The sequence below is a fragment of the Chelonus insularis genome, unplaced genomic scaffold (genome assembly GCF_013357705.1).
Source record: "Chelonus insularis isolate UGA/USDA-ARS -01 unplaced genomic scaffold, ASM1335770v1 contig_139_pilon, whole genome shotgun sequence".
Classification (NCBI taxonomy): domain Eukaryota; kingdom Metazoa; phylum Arthropoda; class Insecta; order Hymenoptera; family Braconidae; genus Chelonus; species Chelonus insularis.
In genome coordinates, this window is record NW_023276379.1 from 104,996 (window position 1) to 127,572 (window position 22,577).

At 32.1% G+C, this 22,577-nt stretch overlaps 1 protein-coding gene across 2 annotated transcripts in view; it reads left to right on the forward strand.

Annotated features, from left to right (window-relative positions):
* Positions 1-1,164: 1,164 nt before the first annotated feature.
* LOC118074712 (homeotic protein spalt-major-like) overlaps positions 1,165-22,577 on the forward strand; it is a 37,451-nt gene continuing 16,038 nt past the window's right edge. For both annotated transcript variants that reach the window (XM_035096145.1, XM_035096147.1), the window contains exon 1: positions 1,165-2,472. In XM_035096145.1, coding sequence (XP_034952036.1) covers positions 2,358-2,472 — 115 coding nt within the window. In that variant the 5' untranslated portion in view covers positions 1,165-2,357. The remainder of the gene's footprint in view (positions 2,473-22,577) is intronic.

Here is a 22,577-nt window from a genome sequence, read left to right on the forward strand (position 1 = left end):
AGTTCGCGTGTAATAGGGATAATAATTGAAGAATATCGAATGGGATGGAGACCAAAAAGGGATGAGAGCACGTGAGAAATCACGTCCAAGTTCCCTTGAGAGGTCAGATAGGTGCGTCTACCTGCGACTGCCCTCGTCCCCTGTCCTACGTCACTACACTTCATGAATGGCCGGACTAGAGCTCATGGAAAGAAAGAGGAAGAGATGTTGGTCGACAAGTGTATAAAAGTGGGAGCAGATACCGCAGGTGTGAAAAGTTCCGGTTGGCGCCGGCGCTTATCCTCCTCATCGCATCGTTTTCCTCTCAAAATTCTTTACCTGCGTAACGGTTAGGACATTTTTATTTTTATGTAGCCAACACTATGTATCTGAATTGCACATCGCAACGTTAACACTGTTAGCTAAAACACCGTAAAAATATTTCAAATTATTGACATAACATTGTAGCTGTTTTTCTACGTAATGATGTAGTTCGTAGTAGCTAGCAATACGGCATGCATATAAAATCATAGAACCTTGAGTGGTTTTGCGATAATAATGCATAAGGGAGGTGGAGTTAAAAGTAGGAGAGACCACGCCTCCATTTGGTATCACAGTGAGGTGGGAGAAAATCGCGAGCACCGATGGAGGAGAGGGAATAAGACAGAGCACAAGAGAATGATAGTCGCAGGAGTATCAAGCCTAGAGGGGAAGAATAACTAAATAGAAGTGGGAGGGAAGCATAAAGATATGACTTTTCCAAGATCATCAAAACTTATAACTATCTAGGTGAATAATTTCCAGAAGATCTAGCTGGAGCACTGAAGCAACATCTCCAAGCAAGAAGTTGGCAAGAATCCATGACAGTTGCAGGATAGTCTTTGGTGAACAAAGGCGTTAGATACTACAGAGGGTGGTAAAATAATTGATATGATGTAGTGCGTGTAACAGAAATGTCGGTGGTGAAACGAGAGGGATACAGTCTGAGGGTGGACCTTTAGGCTGCCAGTGGGGTTTGATATTGAGTCGAGTGGGGGCCGAGTGCGTGAGGATGAAAGTATGTTAAAGATGGTGATGGCAGTGGTGGGAAAAGCGCGCGCAGGGTGTTTGCCCTACCACTAGATGTGGAAGTGGTTGGCGGAGAGGGGCGTCGCGACGTCGGGCCCCCAGAGCTGGTCTGTCCGCCGTCCGGCCGACTCGAAGCTTATTCGAGCCCCCGCGGATATTCGCGATTTAATATACAAACGGACGTTACGTATACACGCGTATACTCTGGTTGTACACACACGATAGGGGTGGTCGTACGTGTATACATATGCATGTACGCATTAACTCGGGGGTGGACATATAACAACAACACAAGGTACTGTTTAATCAACACACCGACGACACGCATCTCGGCGTGTACACGCGTGTGATCGGCGCGTATGCGTACATGCGCCGATAACGCGAATGTGATGCGCCACGCATGTTGAGAAAAGCCGTTGCTTGGTATCGGCCTATAACGCGCCATCAGAATGATCCATCGACCCTCGATGAGTCGTTTGATGATGATGACAGTAGAGCTATTTGTGAGGAAATTGTAAATCGGGAACCAGTTCCGGGGGAGAGGAGGAAGGGAACGAAGGTGGTGGTGAGAAAGAAGAAGAAAAGGAAGAGGAAGAAAATAAGATAATTGTTTAAATAAAAATAAAAGTTAAAAAAATAAAATAAAATGCTGGCGTAAATGAGAAAGAAAGTATCCCGACAAGAGGCATTACACATACACTGAGTAGCACGTGCGTCGAGTGGTTGAAGTGGTCTACTCTACTACTGGCGTCGGTGCAAGAAGAAGAAGAAGAAGTGCAAGAGTAAACACACCGTTTAAGTTGCTCAGTTAGCCAATGAATTTCCTTAATTTCTCCAAGACATTTCTCCACGTGGATTACAGTTGTGTGAAGTTGAAGCAACGGCTTAGAATTGTGAAAGCTAACGTGAAATAAAATTGATTGATCGAAATAAAGTGGATTTTTTATAATAGGGAGGTGTGTTCTCCCTTTTAGTGACTAGTGTCAATGGTGTTTAATTATTTAATATACTCGATTATTAATAACTACAGTGATACATGTAATGAATATTTATTATTATTGTTATTTTTATTATTATTTATCAAAGCTTTTTGACGAGAGACTGAAATCTCTAGAGCAATGCACCTCTATCCAAGTATACTGTCCCGTGTAAGACGGGATCCCGTTTGAAAATTTCCCAGTGGCTTGGATTTGAAGGGTGTTTATTTACTTCGTGGTGTTTTTCAGACGGTATTGCAGCCGTCGGAAGAAGGAAAACGTCAAGAGAATCAATTGAATATAATCTTATAGCCACTAAACAGACACGGAGGGATGTCGAGAAGAAAGCAGGCACGACCTAGCCGTGCCAACCTTGAAGAGGATCTGGTGCATGGACCTCTGCGAAATAATCCTCTGTCGAGTCTCCAAGATCCACTTACGACACTACGTAAGTCTCACTTCACTTGCTTTGTGTCATTTATACACCTGTGATCTTAGCCTAGATCAGTTATAACCCTTCACTTTGTTTTATGCAATATGTTTGTTTATTTATCTATCATATTCACATACCTCATTTACTTTTACTTTTTCTCAGTTACAAAACAAATGGAAAGTCGATAGAAAAAAGTCTTGAAAAAGAATTTATTTTATTTTTAAAGAGTTAAATAATTAGTTGAATCAATTTATAATAAAGAGTTTTTATAATTTGAATTAATTATTAAAATTTATCATTAGAAGTTGCTGTTGAATTTTAATTATTAAGAAAAAAAAATTCGAAAGTTTAAAATTTGACTTTATTCGTTCATTTTTATATTTCATAAATTGATTTACGATCGTTCTTCACTGAATTATTTGATATCAAGAAGAATTTTTTATTGACTTTGAGTGCTCATAAACTATGGACAAATTATCAAGCTGGTTCCATTAAAAAAGTCACAAAGTTAATCGACATAAAATGCATTCAGTAATTATTTACCCAATTATCATCAACATAAACAATAAATAATTTTTTTAATATCTTTATTAAATTGAAAACTTGAAAATTATTTTTACTTTATTATTTATTTAATACCAAGCAGTGTTTTATAATTAATTATTTGATTTCATTGAAAATAATTTCTAACTTGAATAAAATGAATTTACTATTTTTTAAACATTCTATTAATGATGTGAGATAAGTAATTTCTTTAAAACTAAATGAAGGGTTAAACTGTGATAGAATCACATATTGAACACATCCATTTATATATAAAACAAGTCAACAAAAATGATATTTTTTTAACCTGATAATAATTCTTAAGTAATATGATTATGTGAATCTTAAGCAGATTCTCAGGACATTTAATTGGTGATTTAAGTTATCGAGTCGAACTCGACTTCTTTTTAGTATGCATATTCACGCTTTTAAATTACACCTCATCTCTTATTTTTTACTCATTTATTCTTTAATATTAACCATAACGTATTTTCTTATCGTGAGACTCAATATAAATACACATATCGATACATCTAACTCATATATGGGCGATTAAAAGAGTTAAAAAATATTTTTATAGCAAATGTATAATGTAAATACGTTAGCGATTGAGTTGTCGTCGTTGTCTGATCATTTTTCGAGGTTTTAATGGATCCTCGCAAATTTCTAATATCAACCTAATGAATTACGACCTCATAACATCGCAAAATAGCCACTCATGGCCGCAGGTGTCCTTTTAAATATATCGTAGACGTTGGACATTTTACCATCTTCAGTTTTCTTCCTCTCTCTTAAAATATACTAAAAATTTTTTGCAAAAGGATTAAATATTTTTTTTTTTTTTTTATTTTAACTGAAACAGTTAAAATTTTTTCTTGATCTTGATCAGTTAAAAAGACATTTATCAAAAAGACCATAATATTTCCCGTCCATTTATTTTTATTTTTAAATGCTGATCAATTTGGATGCTACCATATTAACGAGAAAAAAATTGAAAACTAGTTTGTCATAATTTATAACGTAAGAAAAGAAGAAGAAAAAATAAAAAGCAAATATTTGTTTGGCATGATAATGATTATTTAAATATTCATAACTGTAAGGAGATATCATATTTTATTGCGTTGGCTTTTAGTTTAAATTTATGGTGAAATGATTATTTTTTAGAATGGATAATATGGACAATTAGTTGGAAGCCATTTCACTAATGATAGTGTATATGTAACACGTTAAACTAAATAGTTAAAAATAATAATACTGTTCAGTGATCTTATCAATCACCGTTCAGCAAGGATTTTTTTCACGCTTTTACTCATGGATGACTCGACTCGTTGACACGATTAATGAACACAATAGTACATGTGTACATGGTGAAGCACGCATTGCGGGTGGGTGAGAGAAGGTGGCTTGACTGTCACGAATAGAATCGTGACAAGCAATCCAACTCTTTTCCAGCAGCTAGTCCAAGCCGAAACGCTCTTTGAATCTTAATATTTACATGATACTAAAATACTTTTGATGTGAAGTGAAGAGTCCAGTTATAAATCGATTGTTCCAGACTATATTGTCATTCTTGAATACTTTGTTAATTATTTTTTATGTTGGACATGGTTTCAATTTTTTTTTTTCACCGCCATAAAATGCTCAAAATGTGTTCAAATTGTTAATTAAATTCGCTTGGACTGGATCCAAAAGTGTGAACTAATGAAATGTGAAAGAATAATTAATAATGATGATGGGATAGTTCGTATAAATGACAGTTTTGTTTGTAGAAATTCAAGTAGGTGGTTATTTTGAAAATAAAATACTTGCATAAGAATCCAATCCATGCACTTTCACTGCATTGAGTTATCTGGCTGGGAATGTGTATGGTAGTTTTCAAGTTTTGATTGATAATAATATTATAGAGATCAATATAGAAAAAAAAGTTAAAAGTTATTTTTTGGTTACTGACAGATTAATAAAACTCTACATAATGATATTTTCATAACAATGTTAATAATAATGCCCTGCTATTGTTATTAATTAATGAAATGAATAATAATATTTTACCTAAAAATAAAACAATGAAAATAAAAAATCTTTCTTTGTGTCATTTTGAGTGAAATTGAGTTAAAAGTTGAATATTCCAAAAATCTGATGAAACAATCTAATTTTTTACTCACCAACTTTTATGATTAGAGTCAATAAAGTAATGAATTGTATTGTAATACCAATTTTTACAGTTGAATAATCTTTAACTACATTCGAAATCGACTTTTAATATTTTAAATAAAAATTTTTCATCTGTCATACCTACTAAATTTAATTAATTAATTCTAAAAGGAAAAAAATAAATGATTGGTAAAAATAAAAACATCATTCTCGATGTCTGAATAATTACCAATTGCACTCGGCCCAACTCGTGTTATTTTTGCATCAAGGTATGCTCCTGTTCTCTATTCAATTGGAAGTTAAATAACAATAATAGAGGGAATTGGCGATCATGGACAAGCGAGATACGAGTTAAGATATACGTGAAAGATGGATTGAGGGAGGAGGTTCTATCGATAGGCGGAGATCGCTATATAACTGCGAAAGATCGACTGGACAAAAGAGAGTATCGTGATCGGTAGGATGACTCTCACCTTGAGCAATGGAGAAGGGAACGAAGAAGGCGGTGAACAAGACAAGGAGATAGAAAAAGAGAAAATATTTATATATACATATATACTTATGTGTGTATCAAGAATGAGAGCGTTTGAGCCTTCAAGTTGGAATCTGAAGAAAAGCATGCATGCATTCGCGCTTACCGGTTTCTTACCCTTTATTGTCGCATGTGGATATTTTTGTTTATCATACAAGCGTAGGTGTTACACTTTAACAAGCCCTTCTTTTATTATTTTTTTTTCCTAGATCTGCTGTGTAATTTTATAAGTTAGCAACGAAAAAATAGTTGAAATATTTTTATTGAAATAATAGATATGTTAACTATTGGCATGTTTATATGCTGCTTATATATTCCACCTCATTGGGGAATAGTTGGTTACTTTAACAGGACATCTTTGGTACTCACGTCTGTCAATGTGTCAACTCTTGATGACTTGAGACGAGCTGCAATCTTGTAAATAAGTCTACTCGTTATTTCTATCTTTTCCACGCCCTTTTATATATATATATATATATATATATAAATAATTTGATTCGATAAAAAATAAATGTCCGGAAGAGAAATTAAAATTCTTGCTAGAACGGTTAAATCATTTCAAACATAAGAGAAAACTCAACAACTTCAATTTAAATAATCTCCAATTCTTTACTAAATTAAGACTAATTTAATTAACACAAAAAATTATAATTACGTAAATTTAATGAAAATATTCCATTACTCAATGTCTAGATTTGTTGCTTAAAATCATCGAGTTGATGGTTAAATTAGAAAGCATTGAAGAATTTCTCGGTTATTGTTGATAGTTGATAAAAAAAAATAAAACAAATCAATAAAGTAATGACAAATCTAGCGAATTACATGCAAAAATACTTACTTAATGAAATACAAAATGATATTGTGTAAGAAGTAAATTTGTCGGAAAAGCTTAAAAAAAATTAAACTAACTGTTAGATCATTGAGTTGGAATATAAAATAAAAATTAAATGCGTATCAAAGAGAGAAGCGAGGAAGTACGCCCCCTGGGAACGAGGCGTTTATCGAACCGTGGGAGCACGGCGGTTTACTCTGGAGAAAGACAAAAGAAGGAAAAAAAAATATGAAGGCAAGAGGGAGAATATAAGAAAGAAAGATAAAAGAAAAGAAAATGGAGGAGCAATATGACCCGTCATAGGGGATTGAATTAAACCGCCTTCGCGGCTTTGACCGCGTGTAAAGATAATTGGCGACCTTGGCTCTTCCGCGAAGGAATCCGCGTACGCAGCTCATCGTCTTAGTGTTTTGCCCATCATCCAAAGAGCGGCATCGAGAATAGCCCGAAGAAATACACCGAGAACTTGCGTGACATAATGACGGAAGGGCCGACAACTCTTGAGGAATGACGAAATGCGGGACGATATTATTTTGAAGATCGTCGACGAATCAATTGGGGTGGTCTTAGTCAACTTCTAAACTTTTGCTCATTTTACTTTACAACATTTCAATACTTCTTTCAATTATCTCCTCATTTAATTCTACTTATTCAATACCAATGTTTGGATAATTTTTTTTTGTTTTCCAAGTTCTTAAGTTATTGATCGCTATTTTTGGAGTAATTAAGAGTCAGAAGTGAGTTGATTTTTGTTTTTTATTGAGTACTTATCATTTTATCATTGTTTTCTACTTTTTTCTAGTACTGAAGATTCAAATATTTTTGCTTAGATAGTAATTTTAGGAATCACTGATGAATCAATGAAACTGAATAAATATAATTCAAACAATAAAACTCCTTGAAAAAAAAAAATTATTTAAAATATTAGAAAATAAAAAATCATTGATTATTTAATTGTTTGAATAAAATTGAAAACATTTCTAAAAATGATTTCTATCCTTTATTCATTCAGTGTTATTTTCAATAACAATGGATTTTTAATACCCCAATCTTTTTTCCTTTTTTGTTTATAATTACGTAAGTAATACCGATATAAAATGGTCAGACAATCTGTATTCACCGGAAGTAATTTAAGGTTTAGTTGAAAATCGAATAAAATTGATATAATCAAACATTGAAAGCTAGAACTCGTATTTTTCTCCTTTTTTATTAATATATTAACCAACTTTATTCAACTTTTTCTTTATTATTTAAAGCTTATTCTGGTGGTGTCGCGTGATGCAATGATGCATGCGACCAACCTTCCTCAGTAAATTTTTTATTACAACTATACTACCATAAAAACCGTGTCAAAATTAGTTAAATCGTACTTGAGATCTTTGTACACGTTACACCGATGCTATTATAATAGTCATTTTATTTTATTCATGGAAATATACATTGCAGTATAATTATTATTTATCATGATGTAATTTTAACTGATTTTTCTCAAGTGGGCTAATTAATTTTTTTCTACACTATCAGATCTATATTTCATTTCATCCATCATTTTTAATCTAATCATTCACAAAGCCCATCTTTTTATTAATAACATTTTTAAAAAACTGTTTTTGATTTAGCAAAAAAATCCTTTGGCCTTTCTCATAAACCTTTAAATCTTTCACAAATCAATTTACTTGTCTACCGTAAAACCTTCCAACACCTAGCAATCTTTTTTTTTCACTTGAAAAAGCATCGAATTTCTTCCAATATCAACTGATAAATTTTTTACCCAAGTGCAAAAATGATGAGTCGATGGAGAAATTCTTCTTAATATGATTTTTGATCGCGCTCCAGTGTATATTCCAATGCGAGTTGTTAGATCACCGACCATCAATATCACAAGGGATACACATGAACGTGAAATTGGTAACAAATTACTCGGCTTGTGTGCGTACATGCCGCTGTATATTTCTCGTACATATAACTATAGATATATATGTATCTTTACCTTGCCCAATTAGTGGTTGGCTCAAACTCGACTCCAAGAGATCCTTTTGCAAAAACTCTCGTGGCTGTCGCTCTCAGTGAAACAACTCAGCACTCGTCTTGTGTCCGTCACCAAGTTCTCTTTCGCTCTTGTTTGATCAGTGATGAATATCGTGAGAGTAGGATCGAAGACACGCGAGGCTCGCAATGCAAACTTTTGTCTCTGATACTCTCTTCTGTTGCTGTTTTCTTTCGTCATCGCATTTGATCGTCGTGCCTTTCACCTGTTTTTTGTTTGACCTGCGTGAAACCCACACGCGGTAACTAAACATAAAACAAAAAGAGTGCATCAGTGATCTATCCGCGTGCCGACCAGGCCACGACACTACTTTAACCACACGCAATTAAAAGTTGGTGTTCAATCGACGTTTCTATATTTATCGATGCTATTTAGCTTGATAGATAGACAGAACATCGAGCAAGATAATATATACTGTACAAGCGTCAATTCTGATCATGTACACTCTGTTGGAATCCTCTGGTCTTTCTTGTAACTATTGAGACGAATTTAAGGTGCGTCTTTAAAGATCTGTCTAGTCATTCTCTATCTTTCACTTACTCCTTTTGTCTCCAGAAGCCCGAGTCAGAGCAGGTGTCTCGTTTCACGGTCGATAACCCGGTAAAAGTCAAGTGCGTCGACGGAAGTTACTGATCCGACGCCTCGGGAATAACCCGTCAGCTTTTTACATACTCTACTCATTGCCGTTATACTCTGCTCTCGTTCCACTGTCAATTGCATCAATTATATAATGAATTATTCAATAAAATCGATCAACAGCCATTATGTCATTAATTAACGCTAAATAAATAAATGAAGAGGAAAAAATACTCATTGTTTTTTAAATGGTGCTTAGTTTAAGTTCATTTCACTTTATTATTACTTTCATAAATTAAGTAAATGATAGGAATAATTTTTATCATTGTTTGGAGATTTATTTTTTAATACTTCTTTTTTTTCAGTGGGCTTGGGTTAAAGAAAAAACGATTCCGGGTAAATTGTTGACTGTAACATAGGTGAAGGGCACGCGTGAACCCAATTGGCTTCTAGCCAAATGTAGATATTTTCAATGTCCGGGATGCAACGAATTCTCTATGTTTTTCGGTTGGAATTTATGCAAATGTTGAATATAAAAGCTAATTCTATTCTAGCAATAATAATAGGTACTAATTTGATTTTAATCAATAACAATTTCCTTTAAAAATAGTGAATTCGTATGTTAAATTGTTTATATCTGTCATTCCTTTTGTTATTTGTTATTTAAAATGTTTGAAAAATAAATTAAGACAATCTTTCGATTATCTAAGCTCTAGATGCCATCAATAAAACAAAAATTTTAAACATTCAGTATAACACAATTATACATAGAAATATATTGATTACAACTGGATAAAGTTTGAATGATTTTGCGAGGAAAGTCGTCATAAAACCCAACTACTTTGAAACAACTTTCAACCAGTTTCCACAAGTAAATAAAGTTGTTTTATATTTTTGTCTAAATAGTTGTGTCTGATCTACAATAAATTATGTGATAAACAAACATTTAATGCACAGACTTTAAAAAATAATTGACTACATTTTTTTAAATTTAAAATAACATTCATACACTTTATAATATTTTTAAACCTCATTCGAGAGTCTTAATTATTCCACCCCTTTATCTTAAAAACATTTTTTCATAAAAACAAAATTTATTTTACCCATCAAAACTGTCTCAACTCAATTTAAACAACAAGAGTATTACTTCTATCCCATCGTATTAAAAGGATTATTAGGCAAGAATTTTTGGAGTTTAAAAAGGTGTTATAACGTGGATAAATAAAATTTGTCCCGATTTACACATTGAAAAAGGGCGAGAAAAAAAGATCTGTGGAGATTAGAGAGCAGAGGCATATATGAATATAAAGATAGAGTAGAAAAGGGGATGATACAATGATTACGATGTGCTGCTCGTCGGGAAGCGGATTAGCCCTCGGGATATTGGCGGCTATGAAGGTGGAATGTAGCAGAAGACATGAAGAAGAGTGTGAGGAAAACGAGGGGAGTTACGTTTAAATTGGCCGAATGCGACGCGACGTGCGTAAAATGTGCGTCCAAGCAACGACACATCAAAAGCCGTCGTTTAAGGGGTTCATATTATTTGGCGCGAAAGGGTTATCAACCACCACCGCGACGGGCGTGCCGGTGACGGTGTGGTAGGAAGGCTTGGTTGAGGGCGTATTTACTTAATAACCAGCTCGAGTCGAAGCTATACGACTGAACGGACTCCCTGGGCTCATTGCCAGCCCAGCCGACGCCTATATCTCAGCTCTATCTTGTTATTTCTCTTCCATACTTTCATCTTCTTCCTTCACACTTTTGGGCTTTTGCTCTGCTGTTATTTACTTCAACATCATACTAGCTTATTTCAAAAAACATACTTCCTGAGAGGAAGGAAATATTCCGATAAATAATGCGTTCAAATTTGAGTTTTTATGGTTTTTGATTAAATATTAATTTCAAGTTGGTTCCATTTGGATGACTTTGAAATGGAAATTAAGTTGCTGTGTTGATTTGTGAAATAGAAAAAATTATTTCTAGAAATTGTGTTATTATTTTAATTTTATTAATATCTAATATTCAAAATAAGAAAAATTTAAATGAGTATTTTGTTTTTTTTTTTTTTAATAAAGAAAGAATCAAAATCTGTAGTGCATATAAATAATTTAATATATTAAGAGCATAGATACTTTTAAAATATTTTATTCTAATTTTGCTCATATTAAGTTTTACTTTGAAACAACACCACTATGTCAATTTTATTTTTGCAATTGAAATAATTTTTAATTTCAACAAATCGTTGCTCAATGTTAAAAAATTTAAAAAATATATACACAATTTTTCATAGTTTATGAGTGGTTATTCCATATTTAATTTAGATTCTGATAAGTATCTTTCATAAAAAAAACTTTGTTTAGATTAAATTGATCAAAAAATTGTTCAATCAAACTTCTTCCATTTTCAGTTGTATTATCTCGATTTAAAATTACAGTTTTATATAATTCCACGTGACGTAACTACATAAAATCGTGATTTTAATTAAAAATAATTTTGCACTCCAAAAATTGAAATAGTTTTTTATTTTACCTGCAAGAAATTAGACAAGAAACAAATTACATTCACTTTAAAAATTGATGACAATAATATCTTTCAAAAAATAATCATTAATGATATTAACACAATGGAAAACTTTTAAAATTATCATTATTACTATCAATATAACTTGACTTTTAATAGGAATGATTATTAAAAAAATTCTCAACTATTTAATTTCTAAACAAGTTTCAATCGATTTCATTGCAATAAAATAAACTTTTTATTTTTAATCTCCTAATATATCAAAGTAGCATTATTTTTTTTTCGATTCGATTGAATAGAACCACCTAACATCTGGTCTGTTAATCTCCAAATTAAATGAAATATCCTCGAGGATGAAAAAAACGATAATAATCATGACATGTTCAAACATTTCTGCTTGGTTGCACACTCCAATCACAGAATCGCAAAATAATCGCAATCACTCGACAATGAGAATACATGCATAACTGCATACATATTCCAAGTACAATCGTCGACTATTAGCCAGAATATACGAGGCGATACATAACCACCGTGGCTGTAGAATAACACGCCTCGAGGCTGATGATGAACAAATAGGGGACTTGTTATATGCACTGAATCAAAAATTGCTCCACCTCTTATTTGGCCTTGTCATCATAATCATTTCCACGGCATTATGATTCGATCTCACGTGCGTGCAGGAGCTACCATATAGTAAAAGCCAAAAGAGACGTGTATATATGCGAAGAAAAAAAAGAGAAAAAGCAGGGCGGGTGTGTCCCGTTTTCCGGATGACTTGACTAAACGGGATCGCATTAGCACATAGTTTCCCCCCTTGGACGTGATGGGAGATTAGCATCTCGATTTTTTTATCCACGCGTATAAATGTAGTATGATGATCTTCCTGTCGCGTCGAACCGTGATGCAAAAAGGAATATAATACATAGCATCTAGTTCCACGCGTAAACGCACCAGGTGGTTGTTGGGTATTTTAATCGTGACGCCATGACACTTTAATATTTTTTTTTTTTAGCTTGCTATCTTTATTTTTTACAAGCGTGTGCCATTGTAAAGAACAGAGTGTGATATACGTTACGCTGTTCTAAAACAAAGTTAAAAGATAAGTGCAAAGCGACCTTTATGCCAAAGCCATGCTATGCCATGTCGCTCGTCGAGGTAATCTATGCTTCGTTTCCGGACACCTTTCATCCTTATCTTTCACGTCCAGTGAATACACAATTTTATTGAAGTCAAAATGTAAAACTAGAGAATGAATAAATATCAAGGTTAATATTTTTTTGATTTTGCTATCGCGACCGAAATTATTTTTTAAGCATCTTTTAAACCCTTCTTGAATACAAACAATGGAAATCTGAGAATGAGACTTGCAGTTGTGTTTTCAACTGATGTATTGAACGATTTAAATCTCTTTATTTAAGCTTTTCTTCCGTATTTTCAACAACAAGTCTCGGAGAACACTCAGTGACAACTATAATACTCATTTTTGAGTGCATCAATGAATTAGAAAAAATAATCTTATAAAGACTTGAATACAAGATTATATTTATTTTGTAGAAAATTTTTACATTAAAAATTGGTTTATTTATTTATTTTTTTGAATAAAAATAATTGACATTAAATACACTAAGAAAAAGTTGGCTATTATTGATGAATACTTTCTTATTAAAAGATGTTTAGAGATTCATTAAAAATAATATATTTTATATTTTAAATTCAAAGAAAAATGTAACTTAAAAGCGAAATACTGAAAAAAAATAATAGCATTAATTAACTACTTTTTTCCACTTTAAGAATTAATACTTTAATTACTCGAAATCTCTCTAAAAAAGCAACTGCATCAAATACTTCAAACAATTCTCAGTAATCATATCGTGAAAAAATTCCAATTAGCAATAAAACAAAAAAAAAGGCATTTAAATTTGATCCTTCACCTCGGCAGATTTTTGCAACTAAAATATTATTCCCAAGATACAATTCGAAAGCGGTAAACCACCCTCGAAGCCACGTCAACCCTCAGGGGTTTCTCAATTCTCCCGTTCGTAGCGAGTTACGATGTGTTCGTTAGCATATCACAGGTCGAGGCGGATCCAGAAGGCAAAGGGGTTGAATTCTCAACCAATAACAATCCATCCTTGGCTGTCGTTTCTGGCCCTTTCTAGCTGCGTTAGTACGTTTACATATACACGTATATATCATGACTATATAAGTCTACCTGCACCCTATTTCCCTCATATGTTCCTTATTCCTTGTGCAGTGTATTATAATCCCATATAATATACTACGACTCCACCTAAATCATTTGGCCCGTTCATTTGTCCGTCCAATAGTCGGACAGCTCAAAGCCTTAACCCGCGAACAAACCACCATAATTCTTCTTTTTTTTTTTTTCATTAAACTATCCTCGTTACATCTTCTCAAATTACTGTAGGTAGTCTCATCTGTGTTGAGGCAAAAATATTCAAGACATGTTATTAATATATCTCGTGACATTTTTTTTTATTTCTATTATGATGATTATTTCTTTATTTATTTCTCTACTTTGTCCTAATACAAGTAAAAATAAGAGGGTACTATTGTTTGAGTTAGAAATGCCACAAGAAGGGAGGAAAAAAAAAACTCGACATGACGCGAAATTGACAGGATGTCGTCGTGGTCTTCATAGCGGTTCAATTCAATGAAATACGAGGATGTGACTCGTATCGTAATACCAGAAGGAAAAGAGGGGAGGGAGGGGAAGAGACTATAAGGTTAAAGGGAGTTTGTGTTTACACACGGGTTTTCAGGAGATTGCACTTAGGAGGAACGAAAAAAAAAAGAGAGAAGTAGCAAAGCAGTTGAACTCGATATATATACATTATATATTGGGGGCAAGCCCATCCCGATCTACTGCATAGTCCTCATATTATCCTATAGTCCGTCCATTATTAGCCGCTTCTTTTTGTCATTTTAAAATGTAATACGTTTGTACCCCCAGGGGTAGGAGCAAAGAGCTGACGATGTTTCCTATTCGAAATTTTCGTGGCGGAAAATTTGTCCCAATGTAGTTGAAAGGCGAGTAAAAGAGAGCGTCAAACATGACAGAACATATATATATATATATATATATGCACACATAAGGGAGAATATTATTATTCTCTCATGCGGTATATGCAGCCAAAGTGGTCGCGAGTTGCTTTGGGATAAGTTTTTCGTCCTCGATTTCGTGTCTTGTATCGAGTATATATAACCATGTATATGGAGCTAAAACATATACTTTTTGATGTCCTTATTGCGTGAGGCACGGGATTACCCTTGGTCAAACAATGAAAAGGACAATGTCGAGGAAGGACGTGAATCTCTTTTCTAGCTCTCATGCCAGAGAAATCGTTGTCATCCATGAACACAGACAAGACTGTGACATTCATTTTGTCATAATATAAAATATCAAATTCCATATACCTTTTATTTTCTGAAATATTGTATTTTTAAATCATTTGCATTCCTCGATTATTTATCAGCACTTAAAGACTGTTATTTATCATTGAAGTTATGAAATAAATTAACTATAATTGTATTCAAAAATTATTAATGTAATTAATTACTTAGATAGTGAATACTTGATAAAGGTTTTGTTTTAATTCAATCATAATAATTTATTTAGTGCCATGATAAGTGATTTAATTCATTGGAATAAATTAATAGTTGTGATCATTTAAATGTTTATTTAATAATTAAAGCAATGTACTGATAAATTGAAATAAATCTAAATATTAAATAAAATTTATTGCCATATTAATCTGGTCAATTTTTTATTCCATTCTCTAATGTAAATAAAACAATAAAAGATAATCCAGATATGTTGCAAAGACCGGTTTTAAACCCAATCGCGAATCCTTATCGTGTCTGATTATTTATACACTCAATTCATATTCATATTGATTTTAATTGAACCTACGTTTTCAATGTCCAGAGTAGTAAGAATGACTTCACTGCTCGTAAATTATCGTCCAAGTAATATCTTATTTGTTTTATTATGTTTGTATAAATGTTATGCTTGACGACAGTCAATTGGAAACTTGACAAAATGTTCGCACGTTCTCCAAAAAATATCAAAACATCGTTTCAAGTCTGTGGAGTATAGAGTAGTGGTGGAGGAAATACTCGTTGCAGATATCTACAAGGAGGAATGAGCTTTTTGTTAGCAGTCAGCAATTAGCCACGGCTCGTCGTCTCCACGGCGTTTGGAAACCCTCTCTATATAATACCCCTCAGTTGTCTGAGCGTGTCTGGTCGGGCATGATGATCGACGACCTCGACGCCATGCGACTATAACCGCAGACACCGTAGACGACGCGGGACACACTCTTATATATCTAAGACGAAAGACACGCGTTCAAGTTCGCGAAAATCTGCTTTATGGCATGCAAACTCAATAATACATGTATTATTAGTGGGACGTTTCTAGGAAAAAAATTTTTATTTATTGCAGGGTACTTTGAATTTATGTAATACCTCAATAAAATTTATATTCAATTTTTTTTTTAGACCTACTTTTTTCTCTAAAAACAGATTGAATATTTCAATGAAGCACTTTTTCTTTTATTTAATTTAACAAAAAAGATTTTGCCTTTTCTATCATCAAAATGCTTTTCATCAAAGATATTTAAATTGTTGTAAATTAATTATTTGTAATAATTTGCTAGGATGATTGACGATTTGTTCTAAATTATTTTAAGAATAACGATGCTTATTTACTTAAAAAAAATTTTGAATAAAGTCACACACCGTAGTCATAAAAAATGAAATCAAGATAAACAAACGACTGACAAAGACATATTTAAAATATATGTAGATATATTTTTATAAGAAAATATCATTGAACGAATAAATAGTGAAAAAATGATTCCACGATTTTCGTGACATTTTGGGATCTATTTTAGTTTCTTGATGCTGTTCGAGACGGAACAAAATAAAAATAAATAAAAAAAAGTAGACAGCCGGCTAGCATGATGTACGCGCCCGAAACGCGGCAGCTTACTGATTTATTAAAGCATCCCTTCCACAAGTTTGAAATTCGCATCAGTTTTTTCCTAACTAATGTCAAAGATCACCTTCATTCTTTCTTTCTCTTTCCATCTACACTACATTCTAATTCCGTGACATCGAACGCATCACTATTGTATGCATGGCTATTCGCCTCAAATGCTCCACTAAAATAGATTTTCGTAGATTCCTTTCGTCTACAAGTATAGTCTACAAGTCTGAGTATCTTGGTATTATTTTTTTTTTTCTTTCAGACATCACAATATATGTGATGGTTTATTTTTTATGTCACTGATACGCGTGTGAAGACAATTTAAAATAAATATTTTGTCAAATTTTTTAATGGAGGAATTTATTAAATTAATTTAATCATTCTTTTTTCTATCATTCTGACTGAAAAATTAATAAAAAATTTTAACTTTTAGCATCGCGATACAGTCCATCACATATTTTGATTAGAAATAATTAATATTTTATAATATTTTACTAAATATTTAATATTTATTTCACTATATTTTACAATATAATAAATGAATAATTAATACATGCTGATTATTATTGGTCAATTAATTTAATATACGTAAAATTATTTATTTACATTGTGGATAAATTTTAAAAATTAATATTCTCAACTACTCAGTCATAAAGAAAACTTGCAAAAAATTTCAATAAGAAAAATAAGCTAGGGATAAGAAAGAGTTCCCTAAGCATTATTCAGTGATTTTTGTATGAAGTTTATAGACTGTCTCGTTGATCGATTCTTTTGGAGAACAAGTTCGATATATTTTGCGGGAATAAAAGTCAGCGGGATATGGAATTTGATCCCAAGGGAGTAGAGAGACGCGTGTGATCTTATAGGAGCGTGTATAGAGGGATGAAGAGTGATAAAGGTATACATTGAGAAAGAGAGAAAAGGCAATAGCAGTGAGCACATAAGTGAAAGATGACGAGTAGAAGAGGAGGAAAGAGAGAAGAGTACTGCGGGCTGTTTGCGGAGAAACGCGAGAGCCTTAGAATCACCGCGTGCCGGATATCTGTTTGCTATTGCACCCCTCGTAACACTCGATTTTTCAAACCCTCGTTGATATTATATAATATTAATGCCTTCGGTGCTCGGCACGCCCGTCGACTGTAAATATTCCAACGACTACTACCATCAAGACGTTCCCTCATCCGTCCTTGGAAAAACTTAGAAATGGCAAACGAGCTTTTTCTTCGCTCCTTCTATCGCCGTCTTAAATGTCAGCCTCTTAATATGCATGAAAGCATAACGAATCTCGACATTCTCTACCCTTTTCACTGTGCCTAGACTCGAGGGGGTGGGATTTGTCAAGTCGCTTATACATAAGGGTAGATATCCACTACCACCACCACCACCAGTAAAAGCAGTCTTTAATGGCCCAGAAAATTATTACGATGAAATCTCTCTTACTCTTTTCTGCCAACTATATTCTTACGACTCCAACTTTACTCGCCTATACCATCCTCCCTTCTTCGGTTCACTCCAGCGCGGGGGGAGAACTCTGTCACTTGCGATTACAAAATTGGCTTCTATTTCGTCTGATATACTGCTCTAATACTGTTACATTGATTTTCCTCGTAGAAGAGCCAATATAAAGCCAAACTTTTATTATTTTGCATAAATTGAATGAGCTTTTCGTTTTCTCGAAAAATATCCCATTTTTATATTTAAATTAATTGCGTGGAATGACATAAATTTTTCAAACATTTATTTTTTTAAATAAATCAAAATTTAATATTAAAATAGATTTTTATTCCTATCTATAATTAATTTATAATAAATTATCTTGATAAAAATTTCAAATTAACTTGTTTTCTTTTTTATTTTATTAATAATTTTAATTTTATTCAAAGCTTATTAAAATTAATATAAAAAAAAATCAAAATAAAAAAAACGATTATCTCGATAAAAAATATCATTACTACAACTATATCGACAAGTTGTTATCTTTCCCGATAACAAAATTAGCTTCTTGCAATTCACAGAGACAAAAATAGCTTAAGAAGTCGTGATTCTTAAAATAAATATTCGAATAAATGACTGTGAATGGTATAAATTGAAACTAATGAATGCTTTTCAAAGTTCATAGGCAATTTTTTATTTCTCAACTGCTGTCTAGCAAATGTCATAGGAATATAGAGAAACAAAAAATATAAGAAAGACATCAGGGGCGCGAGAGAAGTGAGCAGCGATGAATTACGACCGTTGGGCCAAGCGACCTAGCTGCAGCACTAAAATCCCGACTGATATATTATTACGTATTATTGCTCCCGTTCGGTTATTTATACCCATATAACATAATGCCTCGCGAGATCCAAGCACACAAGTCGGCTGATACCTCGTGCTCCCACGAGAGATCAAAACCTTATCTACCGTATTGGTCATAACTTTCATTGGAAACTATAATATAGAACAGGCTGCAACTTCTATGCACGTCAAACAATAATTTTGCCCACATTAAAGACAAATATAATGTCTAATAAATTTTTACTAACCATGAGTGTCGTCCGGTTTCTTATTTTAAGACCAAAGTTGAGTCTTTCTTAAGTTATACCCATTATAAAACTTTTAAAAGAATGTTTCTCGTGTTGTAGACAAATTGTGTTAATTTAATACAGTTTTTATGCTCTAAGAAATGAAAAAAAACTTTTACACAGTTTTATTTTTTTTGGCTTAGAAATATATTAAAATAATTTATATAAATTTTTATTTTTATACGAATGTGAAAAATTTGTAGCATAAATTTGATTTTAAATAAGTTTAAATTTTTTTTTTATAAATAAAAGTTTTAAATGCAACTAATAAATATTCATATCTCTTATTGAATGTGAAGAATTTTGCAAATTTAATTAATGCATTAACTGCACCACTAATGTGCCCAGAAGGTTCTAGAAAATCTGCATAACATGTGTTGCAAATCGCCCAATCTCTTTTAATTTAAGTGTATCTTGCAATCATTATAGAAAGCATTAAAGTTTATATACAAAAGTATGAAATCGTTGGCACTTGGACGTATATATCCTGTTATTTTTATAAAGAAAAGATCTTGAATCGTTTTTGTTTGAAATTTTCAATAAATATTTACTCGTAATGCGGACGTCCTTCCGTTGTCACCGGCTGCATCAGTAAACGATTGCGGTTTCACCACATTTTTTCTCTTTCTTTTTGGGTTCCATTAACAGCCAGCACGGTATTCGCGCACTCGGGATAACAATTCGTCGTCTGGCGTCAAAATGCTTCTGGTGTACGTCTGCGACGCCAAATATATCAGAAGTCTTTCTTAGTCTTTGCTTACAGCTTTTTTTTTCATTTAAAAAATTTCTTCGTCTTTTACTTTTCTCATATGGTAACTAAATAACCACATGCACACATACTTGTTTATTTCTTTGCCATTTTTGGCATTTTTTCACCCAAGAATAACAATTCGCCAAAAATTCGACTTTCAAATATCGGCTTTAATTAGTTTTTACTCTTTTTTAAATTGCTGCTTTTTTTTTAAGTAGAAAAAATTATTATTATTAAATGATTAAAATTAAATGTAATTTTTCACTGTTCATATTGAAATGTAAATTTTGGTGTAACATTATAGAAATGAATTACATTAACTAAAGTCTTTAGCCAAATACTTTAAAGCATTGAGCTTAGTTTTGTTGACATGCTAATTACTAACTATTTATTTAAGTCTATTTAAGCCATATGTTGGTAGAGTTTTTATTCATATACTTATCTAACTTCATACATATTTCACAATCTGTACCAATATAATATTTATTTACTCCGAAAATAGCCTTTGATTGTAACAGTCAATCCAAATCAATAATTTTTTTTATTAATAACAAACAACACACTTTAGTTGTTAAAAAATTATTTAAAAAACTAAATAAAAGTAAACAATTGAAAAGAAAAAAAATTTTTCATAATTATTTATTTATTTTCAATCTTCTAATTTCTTATGAATGTCAATAATTTGTCAACTCCAAATAAAAATAAAAATTATCTTCTTAATAAATGTCATTGGACGTCATTTATTCATATTTATCTAAAAATGTTCTCATGACGTGAATTGAATGTTAAGAAAACGAGCAATCTCTGAGATAAGAAAATATTTTTCTTAAGGTATTTAATAATTCAAGACTATCATATACCATACCCATTTGATGATATATTATCTCAGGTCTATTACATAAATTATTCTAAATCCCAAAAAAACATTTTTTCCACTGAAACATATTTAAAACAAATAACCGAAAAAAACCGTAAAAACACTTGGGTCTTAATTAAGTTATGGAATGTCGTGTAGTTGAATAAACGTAAAGAATAATATATGATCGAGATTCTACGGGTTCACTGTGACACACTTAGGGTACAATGTTTTAACAAAACATATATAATAGATAACTTCCTAAAAAAAATATATTCCTAAATAAGGATATGAGGAAGAATCGATGTAGATAATCGTCTTGTTATCTCAAAGTGAATGCTTGGAATAGGAGTATGCGTTTAAAGTCAAAGCTAAAGTAAGTCGGAAGATGAAAAAAGAATGTTGGTACGTAATACTACAAATTGTTAATCAATAGATGAATAAAATTTTTAATTGATAAAATATACTTGGCATTAGAGAAAATACATGTCTTATCAATTTATTACTCCCAACTACATTATGTATCTAATTATTTTTATTATATTGGTAATTAGAATTTCCAACGATTCTTTAACGATGCGAATGAAATATTTCTGTGCTCGTTACTTTGCCAGCGCACAATGCGAGTTATTCCGCCGTGCCGTCTAATAATTTCAAGGTACACCGTTCTAACGAGTTTTGCCGTAGCTCTTCTTATATTTCTTTCACCGAACTCATTTATCTACATTAATTACTAATCCCACTGCAATCGCGAACTAAATATTTTCCCGGAATTAATCAATAAAAGGAAGGAAAATTATGATAAAGAATATTTCACGTAACTTTGTGGAAATGTTTGTAAATATAAATAATTTATTAATAAACGACAGAGTAAGGTAGGGAGGGGAAAAAAAATTGATTCAATTGCAAGATTTGCTGATGAAAGCACGTGGCAAACATACGTTTTATATGGTCAGACATACAAAAATAAGTATATATCAGTTAGTATCACAAGTAGTAGCTGTGAATTTATCTGGAAAATCAACTGCGAGGACTTGCCTTCGGCATTTAATTACTCAGTGGAAGAATTATCGCGTGATACCTTTTTACACGGTTACTGCAGGTGAAAAGACTTGCCGGTAGCAGTCCGATGCTTCGTAAAGTGTTCAAGTAAAAGCTCTAGTACGAGCTTGTCGCTGTATTACACTGATTTACATAAATATTCTATTTATTAAATACGATGGAAAATGATGCCAACAGATTATTCAAACAGGGTTCTAGTGATTTTAAGCAAAATACCACTATTCATTATTCATAGTGTATAAATCAAAACATAGATCTTAAAAAAAAAAGATCAATTCAATGAAATAATACTCAGATAATTTCATTCAGAAATAATTATTCGAAAAAAATGCATTACAACTATTCGAAATCAATTTTATAAGTAGAAAAAAAATTGAATCATTAATTACTATCGAAATAAAAAATATCAAATTGGATAATAATTATTTTTATTTTATTTCTTTTGTTAAAAATTTATTGTTGATAAATAATAGAGATTATTGTTGGATTATGTCATTTAGAAACCTTTAGACTGTCTTATAAATGTTATTTGCTAGGGTTATTCGTAATTAAATCAATGAATAACAAAAAAATAAATGTTTATTTTATTGTCGTAATAAGAATGAAATAAATGTCATAGCTATCTATAGATAATAGAATGTCCTAAGCTCACACATTCTTATATTGAAA